We start from the raw sequence: 18,734 nt of genomic DNA, 5'->3' as shown, positions 1-18,734 counted from the left end.
AACTGCAAAAAATGATGACGTTCAACTGTAATCAATGAGCTGATTTATCATGATTAAAACTAACACGAGGGCGAACATACGAGTAACGGAAAAATTTCAACACAAATACACAAACCACATAATTATAACATACAAAATAAATATATATTTATCCAGCTGCATTGGAAAGAAAAGCACACGAAAATCTCATTTATCTGTTAAAATTCTACTACAACAATCTAATGAACAATAAAGTTGGAAAGTGAGTATTATAACATACGAAATAAAAATGAACAAACTGCAAGAAACAACGCGAATGTTTAACATTCTTAAAACATATGAGACGACTAACATTGAAACACGTTTTTTCCTATAACACAATTGCGGGCGATAACAACCAAGAATACTCATGTGTTTATTGTCAGGGAACAGGATGAAATGTATGAATTCATGAAAAGTGTCTTGTGTAAGGTTGGTGCTTGAGGCGTGTACGTGCGTGTGTGTTTGAAGAGATGGCTCGGTCGGATTATGATGGGAGAAGAAATGCCTACAATACTACAGTGCAAAATGTACAAGCAAATAAATAACTGTGAAAAGTCTAACATGAACCCATAACTCTACTTAAAGTGATTTTTTTCTCCGATTTGTGTAGCAAGAAAGAATCAATTTGCTTCCCACAATTTCGGACCCACAGGTGAGAAATAAGTTAAAGAGTTAATTGAATTGGTTTTTCTTTTGTTTATTGACTGTTGTATATCTTATTTGTGTGTTTGTTAATTTGATTTTTGGTTTTAGTGTATGACGATCAAGAGACTTAGCAAGAGAAACCTTTCGCCTTCGCCACGGATATTCCCGAGCGCTAACGGGCCAGCAACGGATTGCTAGAAACTCTATCCAACGGCCTTTATTTTTTCTACGGCCATAACATATTAGAAAAAAAACTGTTCCAACGCGAACTTTCAGGAAAGGGCATCCAGCAATCTTCTATAACGGTCTCGTTGTGTTTGGGGCAAGATGTCGCGGAGGAAAAAACTTGTATTACACATAATTTCATGAACATCTGATCTCCTAGTTGGTTATTCGCTAAAACGGGATTTTGTGTTTGTTCTGGTCAAATAATATTGTCATACACCCGGAAGGATAAAGAGGTGATCTTTCGTGTAAGGTAAACGAAGGAAAGAACGATAGTTAACAAGTAAGCTCATTTAAGCTGAGGGTATTTCGAGGGCTGTCTCATTAATCGGAATCGAACATGCATCGCTAGCAATATGGTAAACCACGGTCTGTTGGTATTCGGGTAAATTCGAAACAATGTACAGAACTCTGAAGTAGACAGTAGTAGCAAATCCAATACAAAAACAAATGTCATATATGGATATCCGTCCGCCTCCTTGTTGCACTTCCCTTAGCCATTTTTCTTTTACATTTGTGAAATTCCAACAATTAAACTTTTAAAACTGCACATTGCCACTGCAACACTATTCCAGTTCTTCCTCTCATTTATCACTCAGCATTACTACACACACATACAGCGGTAAATTATTACAAACTTATTAGATCAGTAACTTTATTTCGTTGCTCAATGCTATGCCTAAAGCTACGCAACATTTTCTGCTTTGGATCAAGCCCTTACGTTCCTTTTTGTTTTTCCCTACCATCTTCGTTACAATATATCATTTCTGGTGGTTCCCACTGACTTCACAAGTGCTATCGGGGATTAGACTATCTAACAAAGTAATTTTTAGTATTTTCCTTCTACAACTAAAACCGGAGAAGATTTAAAAAATACATAATTTTATACATTTCAGAGAGAAAATCGATTCAACCGAAACCCATCGGAATTTTATTATTCTGCATAGGAATTCTCATGTCGCTCAGCCTCCAATTTACCTATACTACGGCCAGCAATATGATGACCTCAGTGTGCATATGGGGGGAATTAGGTGGAAAAAGGGGGTAAATATGATGCAAAATACACAACTAACATAAACCTTCCTTGTGGTTAAGCACAAACAAAACGCAAGCCCACGGACCCCATCGATCTTTCGCTCATAGATTCCTTCAGTCAGACAAAAGAGTAATCGGTTCGTTGTTGAATTTTGATATTTTTTCTTCTTTTCGTATTCACACAGAACAAGTGAAATCTCAGAGTAAAAACTAAAATAACAAACAGCGTTTCCATATGTACAACGACACAAAACCCGGGAATAACAATAGAACAAACAGACTTAACATCTCTCGCTTCCAGTTATTATTTGAATGACACAATGAAACAGCAACGCGCCTCCTTAAGAGGCGGCCACAGACAGAAACATGTTTGAGAATTAAATTTGCTAATAAGAGAATACTTTCAATCATCACTTCCTAATCGTGTAAATATATGTACGTTAATTTTAAAAACAATTACTCTTTAAACACACTAATTTGTTGAATGGCTCAGTGTGTGCTCGATTTGTTGTTCAGTTTTGCGCGGCGAATGGAAGCGGGATAAAAAATCAAATTAAATTAAACAAGACTTATCAACATCGTTCGACCATGCCACGACCATCCAACGAGTGACAACGCTTATATACCACCGTAACATTTTCTAGTGCATTCCGTTTCATGGCGTACAAATCTATCTGCGAATTCTAGACCATTTGTTATACACACTCAGACATACACACAGACTCGCACACGTACAAACATCTTATATTATGGCGCGACCATTAAGCCCTCGTGCGGTCGAGAGTAAAGACATTGAAGTTATTTGTTTTGTTTTACTTTTAATATACACAATCAGTTAAGAGCTTCGCGCGTGGTGCGCACGTATCAGCGGACGGAGGCCTGGAGTTGAGAAGAGACATCCGGACGATCGGGTTCAGGCTGACAGGGGTGGTTTGGGAAATCGGTTTCGGTGTTCCGGTTGCGCTCAGGAACTTGTACGCTATCCATAACTCGTCGGCTGTCGCCGAAGAGAAGCATACAGATGGATAGCAATCCCGTCGAGTACTGATATTAACTTCCTCCATCCAAGGTGGAACCATGCGCCTGGGACCGCGCAATGTTGGGAGTGATAACCGAAGCCATCATCGAAGAAACGGTACTCGACGAACCAGTCGACTGCCGTCCGTGCGGTCCAGTGCTGCAGAAGATGGCATCGGAATCCTCGACGGAACCGGCGAGCAGATACGACGTGGTCGATGACGTCGTCGATGGCGTTGTCACCGTTACCATACTAGTTCCGTGGTCATTCCTACCGCTGCCGCCACCGGGACCTTGTCTGCCCGCCGCCGACCTGCTTCCTACGCCGTTAGACATTTGTATTTGAAATTCCTCCTGAATTGACTGCAGCATTTGCCGCTGCTCCTGGTGTTCTTCCTATTTGCAGCATGGATCAAGAAGAACGTAATATTAGTTAAATTTATTTAAAATCTCCTATATTAACGATTCATTTCGTGTGTGGTGTTCAATGTTTCTTGTTATCCCATTTTTCATGGCGTTTATGGATCAAATGCTATTTTCAGTTACGTTAAGCCCAAAAAGTAACTAAAATACTAACAGAAGACCGCCTGCTTTGATAGAGCCCATGTCCATTGACGAATCGTGAAGATTCATGGAACATAAATTAAAAATTAATTAAGATTCATGAATGTTTGGAAAAATTTTATCAAACTTTGAGATTTAAATCCACAAAGATGCGTGAATCAATCTGAATGAATCTTAGGTGAAAAAATAATTTGAATGAACTTCGCCAAAAGATTCATAAGACACAACTTTCGTATATTTGGCTCTACAGAATACCATTTTTCTTATTGATTGGTATCACTATTTGGTTTGGATTACAACTACTATGAAGATCCTAAACAAATTTGAGGATTACACTGTTTTCAGGGCTAGTTTGTCCGTATCAAGCTGCTCTTTGCCGGTAATGTATTTTTTTTAAATATTACGAATGTTTTAGTGAACATAGGAAGCATGTTTTCTTTCCCTGATTAACTGAAAATGAGCATTGGCTCACGAACTTACCGCTATCCGTTCCAACTGATTATGCGACTCGTGAAGGTTTGGGAAGTTGCTAACTTGTTCGCGAATAATAGTCGTGGTTGTTTCCATCAACGTTAGCGACTGATCCACGGCGTCGAAAGAGCTTGGTAGGAAGGATGTAAGATCTACAAAAAGAGCAACACAAAATAATAGGAACGGTTTTCCTGGAAAATAATGTCCCCCCCCCACAACTCACCAGAAGCAGGATTCATAAGCTCGTGGAAGCAACTGGCCAGATCGGGAGAACCACTCTTACATCGTTTATTCCCCCCTGGGTTTCCACTGTTCAGGCTATTGTACTCCCCGTCCGAACCCGTTAGACTGCATATGCTGCTGTTGCTGTAGGTGCGCTTTAGAACGCTCGTGGTACGTGTCGGTCCTCCACTGTGGCTTACCGGGCTTACGAGTGTCGTACCACCGTCACCTGCCCTCGAGAAGGCATTTGACGGCGGAGAAGGTACACTGCCTCCGTAACCGTGTGGACTCCTGACATTTCGTTGACTGTGTTGCGAAGAGGCTGGCGATAAAACGGACGTTCCTCCACCACCCGAGGGTGAGAAAGGTTGTGTAAAGTAGTGTTCCGAGTTGGGCAATGGTGGCACACGCTGTTCAACGCTGCCCGAACCCGACGGTTGCGGTGATGCAGACTCGCGCTTCTGTACAACCATCGCTCTTTGGGGTGGTGCTGTAGAAAAGAAGCCTGCCCGAGATCCCCCGCCAGGGGACGGCGATGCCACTTGCGACGGTGACATTGGATCGTCACTGGCCATGCCTGCTGTACCACCGGTACTACTGCTATCGTTACTGCTCTGCTGGTCACCGTTCAGCGGCGACCAGTCGCCGGGCGAACCGCGTGACTCACGTATCGTTTTCGACGCGATCGACACGACGTTGATGCTTTTCACGATCGCCGACTTGATCGAGCTCTTTTCTGGTGCAACGATTGCCAACCCGGACATACCGTCACCCGGGCCCGACTTTACGCTGGTGGCGGGGGATGCTGGCATCGTGGAGAGCAGTTTCTCTTCGCCGTCCAAGTTGGTGATCAGATTCATGACCGCTTCCTCAATTTGCATCGGATTTTCGACCACCGGTTCACCGCTCTCGTCCGGTAGCTCCACCTTGTCCACGATCACCGAGAACTTGCGCTTCATCTCGCGCACCAACCGTTGACCCTCCTCCTCCGACACGAGCGTATTAATGCAGACGAACGACTGCACCACTTTGGTATCGCTATCCACCTCCAGGTAGCCACGCGTTTTCAGATAGATAAAATCCCCGGTGCGTGACATCAGCCTGTAGCAGGATTCGCCATTCTGGTTATAATCGTACACTATAAAAAAAGAAACAAAAAACAGTTAGCCTTCATTGGTACCACCAACGCAACGTGCACTCGCAAGAGAGCAACAACCCCGTGATCTTACTCTGTCGCAACGCTACTATCACCCATCGGACGTCATCCCGGTGCATGAAGGTGAACGGGGACAGGCCGGACACTTCGTCCGTAAGGTAGCCGGCCACTATCGATATCCGCTGATCGCACTGCACGATACGCCCGTCGATCAGGTGGCGAGTTTTGTACTCATACTTGCAAGCCTCAATCAAACGATCACAGATAGATGGCACCTTCATCACTCGTGCTAGGCCAATGAGAACCTGGGGTTGCGGGCGAGATAAGATAAGATAGAGAGTGTTAAGATCGTGGGATAGTCTAATTATTCTAACAGCCTAATTGTTGTCAACACCTATCATGTTGATGTGCCTTTTCCTGATGTGTTTCGTTTGTGTGTGTGAAATATGACTAACAAGTTAAGCGAAAGGAAAAGGTTCAACATTCTTGACAAACTAGATCGTCGAGAAAATATGTTTCAATGAATGTTTTCAGGTGCGCGTGTCAGTGCAGCTGTTACAACATTCGAACCACACGCAACCAGCAACCGTGACGTGCTCGACAGAAAGCAGAACAATCCGCACGTTCTTATCACTTACGATGTCGTTCCCGTTGATGCTATGTAGCGGTATGGCTTCGTCCCGACCACGCGCCCGCCGTATCATTTGCATACCGGACGTTCCACCGCCGGACTTGGCCGTTCCGCGTGGAGCCAAATCGGCGCGCCGGAAGCAGCCATCGATCGTGACGAGCTCGTACGTCGTTGCCTCCGATCGGGGTCCAGCCCGGGCCATCCTGTTTGGTTGGAAGGAAATATCATTATTATGATTGCGATTATTATTAGCCTCGCTCGAGTCAGAATTGGAGGCGCGGAAGGCATCACTTACCTGATGGTAAACTTCCGGCTATCGCTCCGTAGTCTCCTGTCAATTTCCTCCTCCTCCTCGCGCTGGGAGCGCCTTTCGTCGCTCCCCGTTTCCTGCTCGTCGCCGGGTTTGCCCTCTAACGGTGGGCTGAGCATGGCAAGCGAGGATCCACCGCTACTGCTACCGCTCGTCCCCAACGGTCCACTCCCTGGCGAAGCGGCTCCATCGAACAAGTTCACCAGATTCGTTGGTACCAGCTGTTGCTTCAGCAGCGCGTGATCGTCCGGGTGAGTTAGATTGAACAGGTTCTGCCCGTACAGATCAGTCTAGAAGTAATCAAAGGCAAACCATTCAAATACAATAGTTAAAAAAGCATAATTGAGAAACTGTAAAAATTCGCCGCACTCATTGTTACATTGTTTTTCAAATACAAATTCATATCAAGGCCAGCTCAATGTATGATTCAAAAAACCAATTTTATCTACATAAACATTAATCATATATCGGTTCGTTGAAATTGCCACCGGAACCATCGGCCATATTGACTAATCGCGACAGAGTTTCTCGCGTCCTAATCCCGGTAGTTCTAACGTAAAAAGCAAAAAAACCACAATATTTGTGATTGTACGAGGGATTTTCTTTTAGAAAAAAAAAACTTAAAGTAACTCGTCGAATACGATAATCTTCCAACAGCTTGAAATTGTACTGGTGCTACATTGTGTTTATTGTGTTAGTTTCAAGTCAAATTTTAATCATTTTATTTTTCACAAACCCGCCTGCCGCCTACCACGTGGCGCAATAAAAATAGCGTGGAACCATCATAGACACGAAAATAAACGGACCTTATTAGCACAAGCGTATTAGCACGTCTGATTTATCGCCACGATAAAAGATACGAATGAAACAGATGAAAACAAGCAACAACTCATACATAATGGTTGCAAAACTACATTCACGCACAAATTCGCCACGCTCCGGCAATCTTCATGCGATCCGGAAATGTGATCGCGTTTCGCAAAACGCAACGCCACGTTTCATCATAATTCATTTGCTCGTGTACATTCGATCTTTGTTGTCAACAAATTCCTCTTCGCTAGCTAAATAGAATATGTCCTGTGCGGGGGCTTCGGTAGCCGTGGTGCTGCACCACGATGCATAAATGGAGCGGTCTCCGTTTGTTCGCGAAAAACAGACCTGACCTTGAGTGTTGCCCCGTTAGAAAAGAAGCGAGGCAATCACTTCGTTGCGGTTGGTAGTAGCACAACAAGCGAAGACATCCTTCCGTCAGGCACGTAGTCACGAATGTTTACGCTTCAGAACCAGCCCACACGCAGCTCTCCCCCCTCCAGGTTTCCACCGCTAGCCGGACAAGGCAAGTCGACCTAGGAATGTTGCGAGGCGCGACCTGCGGGAACCTTGAAAGGCCCGATAAAGATGCAACCGGCTACAGGAGCTGCACTTTGTCCCGGTGTGCAAGTGGGCGCATTTGCGAGATGCAAATTGCAGAGCGCGGAAAAACTCGGTTTGAAAACATTTCCAACTAAGCAAATTGGCACCACGGGAGGAAATGCTGGTAAAGGTCGCTTGTGCTAGAAGGCAAAGATCACCCTCCCTTCCACTCATCTCCGCCCCTCTCACAATCACTTTTCTCCACAGCGAGACAAATAGTTGCCATCCAGCGGGACGATTCGAGAGAATATTTCATGTATTATTTGTGTCCCAACAAGAAAACAAATAAAATTGGTTTGTATTGCGTTGAATTTTTATAGTACTGTTTTGCTACAGTAATTTTATTGGAAGACAAGGCCATGTTAAGACCACAAATCTGCGTGCTTCGCATATTTTTGTTATTTGGATATATATTGTTTCAAGAACAACAATCGATTGCCATGCAAAATCATTGTGAACATACGAAACATTACAAAAAACAACGCAGATTATTAGTTGTTTTCTTAACATACGATAATACATTTTGGTAATATTTTCCAGCCTCTTCACAAAAAAACGTTTAGATTGAGCCAGATATATCCGTACACATATAACATATCATTTATAAAATTAGAGTACTTTGAGAAGTCCAAAATAAACGCGTCAATAAGATGGCAGGCTTTATCGAAAGGTATTTACTTTTACTATGTATAACCCGTGCATAATAAGAAGGTAAACGACACAAGGCAAAGCGAAAGAATTCCAAATCAAATCAAGCACCATAATGTCAAGTTTACAATCACTTCTCACTAAGCACAACCAATCGTCAGTTCAAACGATCGCTTAGCTTAAATACCGGGCGGTAAGTGGGAATTGTGAGATCAAATCTGGGTCATATAATTTTTGTTTTTGCTGCATTCGATGCCTCTGGCATAAAAAAAAAACTTATTTCGCAAACACCCTGAACAGGTGAGATAGCCAAAAATAAGACAAATACAAAACCGCGAACCGGTACAACGTACGAGCAGGTCCGTTTTCCTTTCGCTTTCGAATATTGCTGCCAACCAGAGGAACATGATTTAGAAAGGAAGTGATAGGAATCGCGTTTGTGTTTGAATCGAAATCGAATCGAATAGTGTTTGAAGCATTCATACTTTTAGCAAAATGATTTGTCATTTTGGCTAAGATTAAGCCGGGTCGGTCGCGTTAGCACATGATTTAGCAGATTGCCGAATGCCACCACAGTGTAAACCGATTTCGACCGCACCAACCATTTATGGAGCTGGGATTCCTCCACCGCCCAAGAAGTGATTGTGCTGAAGATTGACTTGTTATGGCTGGGAAAAAAATCTAAATCAAAACATTTGCCTCCGCTCCATTTGGAATGTTTAGATTCTGAAGAAATTAAAATTATTGCAATCAAACTCGGTTGGAGTGCGACTCACTTTTTCGCAAGCTATGTTGACGTAATCACAGAATAATTTAATGTCGGTATCAAAAAAACAAAAAACAACATGAAAAGGCGATAAGAAACACAAGAGCAACAGAGAGAAAAAATAACATACACAACACATCTGTGTAAAGCCAGATGGGGTAGGAATGGGGGTTTGTTGAGAAGATTTGTTTTAAAATTTTTTTTCAGTAACACTAACCCATGAGTAATGTAGGTGGGAAGCTGGTTGATAGTAACACTCACCTGACAGTGTCCCAAAAACTGCTCCACGGAAGGGGACACCAGCACGATCTGGCCTCGGCAAGTTACGGTCAGCAGAAACCCGTTCAGCATGCGGAACAGCGAGTCCTGGGCTTCGGGTTTGAACGTTTCTTCCGGTTTCGACTTGCCAAACACTGCGGAGTGAAAGGTAGATTAATGTTCTTATAAATCATCGAGCAAGGTCAAAGGAAAAAAAAAAAAGGAAAAAGTGTATGTAATTTAACATATACAACAATTTAACAGCACCGATATTTCGTAAACAGAAAAACCATTTCTGTTCCATTACCATTGCCGTTCAAAAGGGGTTTAAAATCATGTAAAACGATGCTCATGGATCATCGTTTAATGAAAACCAAATCAAAACACACAATGCAGGAAGAGATAAAGATTAAAGCAGAAAACATAGTTCCATAGACTTACCATAGTCCACCCGCAGACCGTGGGCCGAGAAGCGCAGTACGGCAGTTTTGTCCACACGCCTCGGAGACTCGGCCACATGCGGCACCATCGCGGACAGTTCCTGTATCGATCCATTAAGCTTGTCGCGCCGATTCTTTTCCGCTCGGTTGCGTGCCTCGCGCCCATTTCTGTGAAATAGATTGGAACAAAAAAAAACTCATCAAAAAGCAGTTAAACAAATTTCAAACCAAACCAAACCAAACGTTTGAAACTTTGCGGAGTTTGCGGAGTGGAAAACGGAGTTTGCTAAAAAAAACAAAATGATTCTACTCCGAACTGTGTTACGCATCTTTTCATGGGCAACGGTGATTGTAAACTCCACCCCGACCAATGTACACGGTGTCCAATAAATTCTCATACATTTTTTGCACCGAGCCGTAGTGCCGATGCCGCAGGTCAAACACTGTGTGACATATTTTTAATCATTCTAATGTGTTTACATAAGACATAAAATTTTTGTTTTTTTTGTCATTATTTATTATACTACTAATTTGACCCATTTCTGTAAATGAACAAGTTTGACTACCTTTTTTAAATCCAGAAGTCTGCCCTCCCAATTCACTGGATAGCAATTAAATGAATTATTTAAATGAATATCAACAATATTGGAATATGCGACAAAATAACGATAGAAGTTGTACGTGAATGCGAAATTATGTTGTGAATGATTTATAAAAATGTAATCCGAAATTATGTTATAAAATAATTGATGTTTGAATTTGTATGAGAATATATTGGACACCGTGTACATTACATCCAGTACAGGGGAAGTTGTGTTTCATCTGTTGCTATAACACACCGGAACTGTTTCGGTCATTCGACCTAATCCACTGGTGCTAAATGATCACGCTGTTTAAGAATACATTATCGACAAACCGTTCCCCCGGAGGGAAACCACCGTAATGTCGGAGCAAAATTAGCATGGAGCGCTGATAACTGCTGCATCATCGGATGACGATTCGAAAAAGGATGGCCCCGAAACCGGGAAGATGTAAACATCATACACTCGGTGCTTGTATGGCTGCCAAGGTCAAAAGTTTGTAGCCGCAGCGTCTATGCTGTTTGATTAATAAGCGACTGTTTTTCTTCGTGCGTTTGGGGCAATAAAATAATCAAGTTTCATGTAAGTAGGTTTTTAGTTTACAATTTGAATATGCGTTTTTTTTTTAAATTCATCAATTTGATTTGATAAGGGACAACAGCGGTGATCAGATGAACGGACAAGATGGTATTTTTGGGAAATACCAACGAGGGGGGTTTCTTCAATCGAATTACATTTTACACAAAGAAATGGTCAGCCCATTCAAACATCAGTAAATCAGCACACGGCTTCGGACCAATCGGATACTGCACAAGCAAGCAATTAGCAAACGAAAGTAAACATATTTTTTAGGCGACCAAATGTTTGACTGGTTTTTTGGTCCGAAGGTAAACTTGGGCCGGAAAAACTTCTGCAGATTAAATGCGTTCCGGGGAAAAGCAATCAATACTGATTTGATTTGCGTTCCGTCCTTTTCCAGTACGCGCGGAGCGGGCAAATTGTGCGTACGAAACTTCGGCAAGGTTCGAGCCTGGTACCGACATCTGCGAGGTAATTATCAAGGAGCAGTTGTCGGAAAACTCCCGCCACATACGCCGTGCAAGTGAAAAGTGCCAACCTCGTGGAGGTGGCATGGCACATTGCGGCTCTACGGTGGTCATGGTAAAATGAGCATCGGCAAGCGAGGTTTAGCGACGACTCGCGGAACGTTCGAATGGAAATCGATAATTACTCGAGCGATAGTGTATTTAAGGATCCCGAAAACACGGGACTCGTGGAAATAGGACGCAGCAAGTCCAGGAATCGCTAAGACGCTCTGAATGTCTAACGTAGCTGTGAAAGACGAATCAATGTACATATTATTTTATTTTTCCCATCATCTTTTCAGCGGTAGCGCTGGAAAACCAAGCGTTAGACGCTTCGGTGTGGCAAAAAGGTGGGAAAACTGGTGACACATCGGTAATTAATTTATTTTTGCCAATTATACGCATCACGCTTGTACGCATTTTCAAATCTATGAAAACAAATCATTTTCACTCCGAGTGTGTGGCCTTAAAATAGTCTGGTATGAATCAAGCAAAATGAAGGTGATTTAGTATGAAGATAGTCTGTTCTCTAGCACAGAGCTTTCAATTGTGCTTTCTAAAATAAAAGATATACTACATAGAAGGTACTTTTTCTACACCTCCGCCAGACTTACAAATCGAATCCGTAAGTACACAAACAACTAAATTTGAAAGAAAGATGCTTGAAATTAAAAAAAACGGAACTTATATACAACACTAATACAACTATTAGGTTAGGTTATTATAGATCAAAAGCTGAAAATCAAAATGTATTTGTTCTTTGCTATCAAACTATCTGATAGCTTTTACCTCAGAAGTACGTTTCTTCATCCTTCCGGAGATATATAGAAACTGAAAAGCTTGTTTGGAAAAGCCACAACAATAGGAGCTAAACGCAATCGTCTATTAGATCATTCGCGATAATCAAGAGCAATTAAAATTGAATTAGAAAAGACGTCTAATCATAAAACTAACCACCAACGTAAATTATCTGTACGCGAAATTGCTTAGCTAAAACTCGTTTACATTAACCGGTTTGCCACTTTGATGTTCGAAGTAAAAATGTGCTAATATTAATTAATCTTTTCGATTCGCTTCAAACGAAAACCAAGGCAACATATAGGGATAACTAAAGCAATCGTCGCAACAAAGCAGTAAACCCACTGAAGAAGGATAATTGATCAACCAGGAGCAGTCGGAACTCGTTAATCTAAGCACACGAGATCACAAACAAAGCTGAAATGGCATACACATATCTAACGTGTGCCTTAATCCACCATAATGAACCTCAAACGGTTTCGATCCTTTTCGAACAATTCGCTCGAAAAGGTTTTATATCAAAGAACTTATTCTGTCGAACTGGGTGGGATGTCACGCAAAAGCACTTTTAATAAATTCAAAAGAAACCAGCCCACCATCGCATTAAGGAGCTTCTAATTAACCAACGACAGTTGTCAACCCCAGTTAGCAGCGCGACGCTACCAAGACAGATTACAAGTTTTGGAAAATCTGCTTCTTGATATGCCACAAAATGAGAACCTATCACTTTCGTCATCTCCTATCAATGTCTTAATGAGCATCTCGCCTGGCAGTCGGTAGTAACCGCAAAGGTACAAATTAAGTTGTCATCAATAACTGCTCATAATTTGGATGGGACATTCTCGACAGAGTAGTACAGGTCGAATGTGGGCATGTTTTACATCACGCGGCTGTCACGAGCAGCTCAGGACGCGGATCAACCTTGATGGCGTTGGGAACGAAGTACGGGTCTGTTGTAATGACACCTATTGGACGAAGCCCACTGGCACACACAAGGAAACGGAATGTAGGTCTCGGCCGCCGGGCAGGATGGTTCTGTGGTCGGGAGGAAATGGGGAAAAGATGCGATGGTCCCATGGGGTGGGTGAAGTGTGCTGTCTCGCAATATCATTGCGGTCCAGAAGACTGTTGATGTAGAACCCGGGAAGGAACAGGAAATTGGAGGGAACGACGAAGCAAACACGTGAAGCTGGCCGAAGTCTAGAGAGTCCAGACGTTGCGCGTATGGAAAAGGTTCAAATATCAGACATACTTTGTCCGCCAGGAACACACACATACACACGCATACAGCCACTAGGCAGCGAGTTCTCTCATGAGAACCTCGAGCAGGCAGTCACCGACAATTGCACAAATCTCCGGCGACGGACAAAGATGTTCCGCGGAGACTAGGCGAATGGTCCCTTGGAGGAGCGGTGGGATGGGGCGCGCCCGAGAGGGGTGTTTGTTTGTGTTTGCGGTTGCAGTTGCACACCGGCATCGAGTGACTGGCTGGTGCAACCGGCGCATCGCTGGTATCGCGCTAATGCGCGCCTCAACACTTTGTTTGTCCCCGATTCGGGACAACATTGTTGCAAACGGGGGGCGTCGGCGGCCACAGAGCGCTCGTATGATCACGGCACGCGGCCGGGCACGAGCGAAAGATGAGTTGGGCGAGCAAGAGCGCTCGTTTGTTGATATTAGAAGGAGGGCAAGATGTTTCTTTCCTCTGCCGTTGGCATGATATTTGCCTTTTCAACTATTCGTTCACACGCGTAATACAAACTGGCCATCGTTTCAGTTCTATTCCAAAAATAAGAACATCGGAAAAAGGTGATATGATAGACCTGTCTTTTGAAGTCTGGGAATTTGCGAACCTGATGCCTTTCCCGTAATTGGAGCGTTAATGCGACCTGATTCTGCGCGTAACTATCCCACCCAAAAATGAGGACAAGGTCAAACCAGACGGAAACTCTGGTAAAGAAATTGGCAAAGAAATTAGCATGAAGATCCGCTAGCGAGCGTCTGGAACGTAACCTCCCACCTGATCGAGATCAACTGCTCCGATCTAGCATTTTCTTCGCTCGCATTCAGTTTTCCTCTAGTTTTCTCAGCCCGAAATTTGACGCGGATCGCGTCCAACTATTTTTAGCGACAACCGTTTCGACCAAACCGAATCCGAAATCGGTCTTCCGCTCGGACTGACCGGGACATCTCCACCGCTGCAAGGTTGACTCTATCGGGAAACTATATTTGCACAAAATACGGTGCGTTCCTGAACGCCTCCCGCGGTCCTTGTCGCCTTCCATCGGGAACTGTTCGTCGCTTTCCTATTTCTACCGTGCCAAGAGGCACGCATTCACTCACGAACGAGCAACCTTGAACAGGGCGTCGGAGGACGTGCAACGGGGCAGGATGCGGGAGGGAAAAGCGGTGCAAAAACAGTGCGCCGCCAACCTGTTTACCGGTTACCACATTCGTTGTCCCAACATTGTTGCCATCGATGGAACACTTGCTCCAAGCAAGGCACGCTAATGCCGGCCGGCTAAGTGGTATGTGAAATAGAATTATGGTATTAGTCATGGTTGCACAATACGATACGCAGAATCTGGCACAGGGAGCCCGCGGTTTCGATGATGCTAAGCCTCCATTGCGTTATTAACTTAAATTACAAAACTGAACGAAAACCCAACTTCTAATTCTACTTTCTTTGAAAATAAATACAACTTCTTGATCTGCTGTCAAACTCTATTCATTATGAACGAACTTGTAATTTAGTACAAATTGCATCGCGTAAGGGATATTAAGCAGTTATGTACAAGACTAAATTTGAGAATGCCTTGCGAGACTGAAAAATACAGTTAACGAATACAATCAAAATGAAACAAATGATAGGTTAAAACACCTTTTCAAACAGGACTATGTATATCTTTTTACCACAGTTTTCACGATCCTGAGAAATGTATTGCTTCATACATTAGTCAGAAAACAAATAATGTTTAGGTATCATAATGATTCTACTTTAAATGATTAACCAAGCATACACGGTAAATCTTCTTCGAATGTAGTCTTTCTAGGTGTTTCTGCTAAATAAGCACGGTATAAAATCTTCTCGTGAAGAAATTTTCATGTTATGATGCCTTGCTCTAAATGTTGGTTCCCTACCTGCATCGTCTATCCGATAAATCTCTTGAGCATTCATAGAATTTATACATTTCTTGCAAGAATAAGCGACGAAGTTCCTCCAACATATCCACATTTCGGTCCACATCTTGCGAAGGATCTTGTGTTCTGCCATACATTTTACTTTTATACCTCGTGTAATGAATGCCAAAACTTGGATCATCACAGAAATGGTTGCATCATCACAGAAATGCTAGATAAAAAAGGTAGAATGGATGATTAATTAAATGTTTCATTCGAATCTCACTCAACCGTCCAATGCTTCCACCCTTGAAAAACCCCATCTTTTCGGGATACCGCTGAGGGTGGCATGTTTTCATCCTTTAAATTTCGCTACGAAAACCCACACCTTCTTTCTGCCGTTGTTTGGCAGGACAGAGCGGGTGGTTTGTAGGTGCTCAGTACCGGAGGGGGGGTTGCTAAAAACGACTCACACACACATACACACATGCACATTGAATTTTCTTCGATCGTTTCTCGGGTTTTCTTCGGTTGTTGTTGTTGTTCTCGTATCATAAAGACGTCAAAGGATTTTCCGAGAACCTCTAGCCCAGCATCCACAGGTTCGTCCATACCCTCTCGACAATGACGCTTTTTCGTTTGATAACACGAAAATCGTTCCCTCCCCGGGCAGCCCACCTTATTTATCTCCCCGCAGAGATCGCTCTAGGCTGTTGATGGTTTTTCCGCCAAAATCATCGGCTACCAAACGACGGTGACACAGTGTGGCGAATGGCGATGAATAAAAGGATAAGGATCTCTAATCAGTACGCGGTATCCGGGAACCACGGCGACGTACCACGCCGAGATTGAGCACCTGTGCGTGCCAGTTCTGGATAGAAGCTGCGGATGAGTTATGCTCGAGCCGAACCGAAGGATGCTTGAGCATTACGGGAGACGGTCGGTTCGCGAACCTTGGACCTTCCAGAACGTGCAGTGAAGCACACTACAGCATCCAGAGTGGCCGCCCTTAAGCCTCCCCACCTCGCCGGTTGTCTCTGGGCACGCACGCACAGAGACCCTTTTTTCGTCTATTTCATTCAAGCAAAAGTTTGTCCGAGCCGAAACGCTGAAAGAAAGCTGTCAAGAGCGGCAACATCGCTAAGCTTATCGGTGAACAAAATGGGCCCGCGTCGATGGTGAGGTTATTGTGGAAGCCCCAGGCAATCGGAAGATGAGAACGGAGAGGAGCGTTGCGCCAGATAGGGATGGTTGTTGTGAAAGAGAAAGTGATCCAAACCGTACAAAGACATGAGAAGCCGGGAAAAAGGACAACCACCCACCCTGTTTCGCTTGCTGCCGCCGCCGCCAGCCGGTGGACTCCCACCGACACTCGAACAAGTACAAAACGGGAGAAAGAGAGAAAGCTCCACGAGAAAAACGCGAGCGGTGAAGCCGGCTCGGCACACACGGCTTCGCAGGGATGCTGAAGACTCGCCGGGACGTTGCCTCGAGTGTACGATTTTCAATGGATTTCCCGGAATTCGCTAATACAAGGTCGAAAACCTTTGCCCATGCTATTCCCGGGCCGAGGCAGGCAAAATGAGGCCTATCGCGTCGGTAAAGAAATAGACATCCGTTGTTGCTCGGGGCGGGGTCCGAATACGAGGGTCTCGTATCATGAATCCGTTAAGTGAGCTGCGCTACTGGTCGCTCGTTACCGGACAGCATATTTCCCCCCGCCCAACGTGGGCAAGGATTTTCTAAGGTGAAGAATTTGAGATATTACAGGACAGTACAACAACTGGCCAATTTCACCCTAGTAGACATTTCTGGACTACCCCACTCCGGCTTGAACACGTGCCGCCAAGGATATTGAGTGTAATTCGATAGAACTTATTCAATGCCTGTTACAAAGAGGAAAGCAAATTCCATCGGACCACCCACCAGGGGGTAGTGAGGGGGGGGGAGAGGAAACACCCGCGCTTTACGGATTGATTATTGTTGTTCAGATCAGCGAAAAATTATTCGACCTAGAAGGAGCTAACACAAACAGAACGAATGATAGCGCTGCCGGGGACGGAAGCTAGCTTAAACCATCCCGATACCGTAAAATATTTTCTGAAGCTTAACCGCCATTCTGTCAGATTAGAACCGCGGCATAAGTCAGGAACAAAATCCCACGGATGGGTAGAAAAGGTGTCTGTGCATTGGAGAATAATTTAATGATTGAGCAGTTATCCGATTACCTTTGTTTATAATGAGAAATTTTATTTAATATCCTGGCCAGTCAACATACGTGAGCCGATGCAAAGAAAATCGCATTACATATTAATTTGAATGTTTAACTGGAAACAAACAGTAAAGAGGTAACCTGTTCACCGCAATCTTATCAACAAATATTACATTACATCATCATAATAAACTATTTCCCATCCGCATGAACTCCAGACCAAGTCCATTTTGATAGTTGACTGACCGACTTTATCAGTCTCTCTCATTTTACCTTTTGGTTTGGTGGTTACTTTGCGCGTCATGTAAACTAAGCATAAAGGTGCAGATAAATGACAGCAATTATCTTTCATGCAAGAGAAACTTTCAAACGTCTTCATTTCACTAAACTGAAAGTTTCCGAACGCATCACGCGTTTACACGACTCACAACAAATTAACGCTAACTGTCAACCGGCAATGATGAGTCGGTAAACAAACTATGTAGAATTGTAAATGAGCTGTATTATTTCATCTCTAAAATTAATAATAATACTCATTTAGCGTTGTGAATCATGCAGGTGAACTTAAATCGCATAAAACGACTTTGATTATTTCGTTTAACGATCATTTTAAATGGTTTTATACTGTTGACGCCTTCGAAATCTGTCAGTTGCACGAGCTGTCAAGAAACTTTCATTGCTGTGAAAGAAATTTACAGCCCGGCTACGTTAAGTGAAATTTTAGTTGCGCAACTCAAATTGTTTGTTTATTTCGCGTTTAGACGTGCTAAGTTGGGTTTCACATGAGTGAAATGAGTGTTTGACAGTTGCTGTTAAGTGAAAGTTGCAATCATTTAAAACGCCTTTAATAGTGCGTAGTTGGTACTCGTCTTCTGAAATATGATATTTTAGGTGAACAAATCAAGGCACATATTTATGAAAAAGATGAGATGTGATACTTAAATATCATATTTAACACTAGAATCCAAACAGCGGCAATTTTGACCACAACGCAACTTTTTATTTGAATATTTTGAAAGCGGCTGAATATAAAAAAAAACAACGCTTTTCTGAAAATCCAAAGCTACATCTAAAACAAAAATTTCCGATTTTTCTGTTTTTCCGAGAACCAAATTG

At 43.3% G+C, this 18,734-nt stretch overlaps 1 protein-coding gene across 1 annotated transcript in view; it reads right to left on the bottom strand.

Moving 5' to 3' along the window:
- Positions 1-729: 729 nt before the first annotated feature.
- LOC131263926 (basic helix-loop-helix ARNT-like protein 1) overlaps positions 730-18,734 on the bottom strand; it is a 50,517-nt gene continuing 32,512 nt past the window's right edge. The window contains exons 3-10 of the mRNA XM_058266210.1: positions 9,824-9,990; positions 9,386-9,537; positions 6,283-6,587; positions 5,995-6,190; positions 5,430-5,661; positions 4,202-5,338; positions 3,988-4,130; positions 730-3,339 (exon numbers count right to left, since the gene is read on the bottom strand). Of these exons, the coding sequence (XP_058122193.1) occupies positions 2,977-3,339; positions 3,988-4,130; positions 4,202-5,338; positions 5,430-5,661; positions 5,995-6,190; positions 6,283-6,587; positions 9,386-9,537; positions 9,824-9,990 (2,695 nt within the window). The 3' untranslated portion in view covers positions 730-2,976. The remainder of the gene's footprint in view (positions 3,340-3,987; positions 4,131-4,201; positions 5,339-5,429; positions 5,662-5,994; positions 6,191-6,282; positions 6,588-9,385; positions 9,538-9,823; positions 9,991-18,734) is intronic.

Source organism: Anopheles coustani, chromosome 2 (assembly GCF_943734705.1).
Source record: "Anopheles coustani chromosome 2, idAnoCousDA_361_x.2, whole genome shotgun sequence".
Classification (NCBI taxonomy): Eukaryota; Metazoa; Arthropoda; class Insecta; order Diptera; family Culicidae; genus Anopheles; species Anopheles coustani.
Note: the sequence above shows the minus strand (reverse complement) of the source record. Positions and strands in the feature narration are given on the sequence as shown.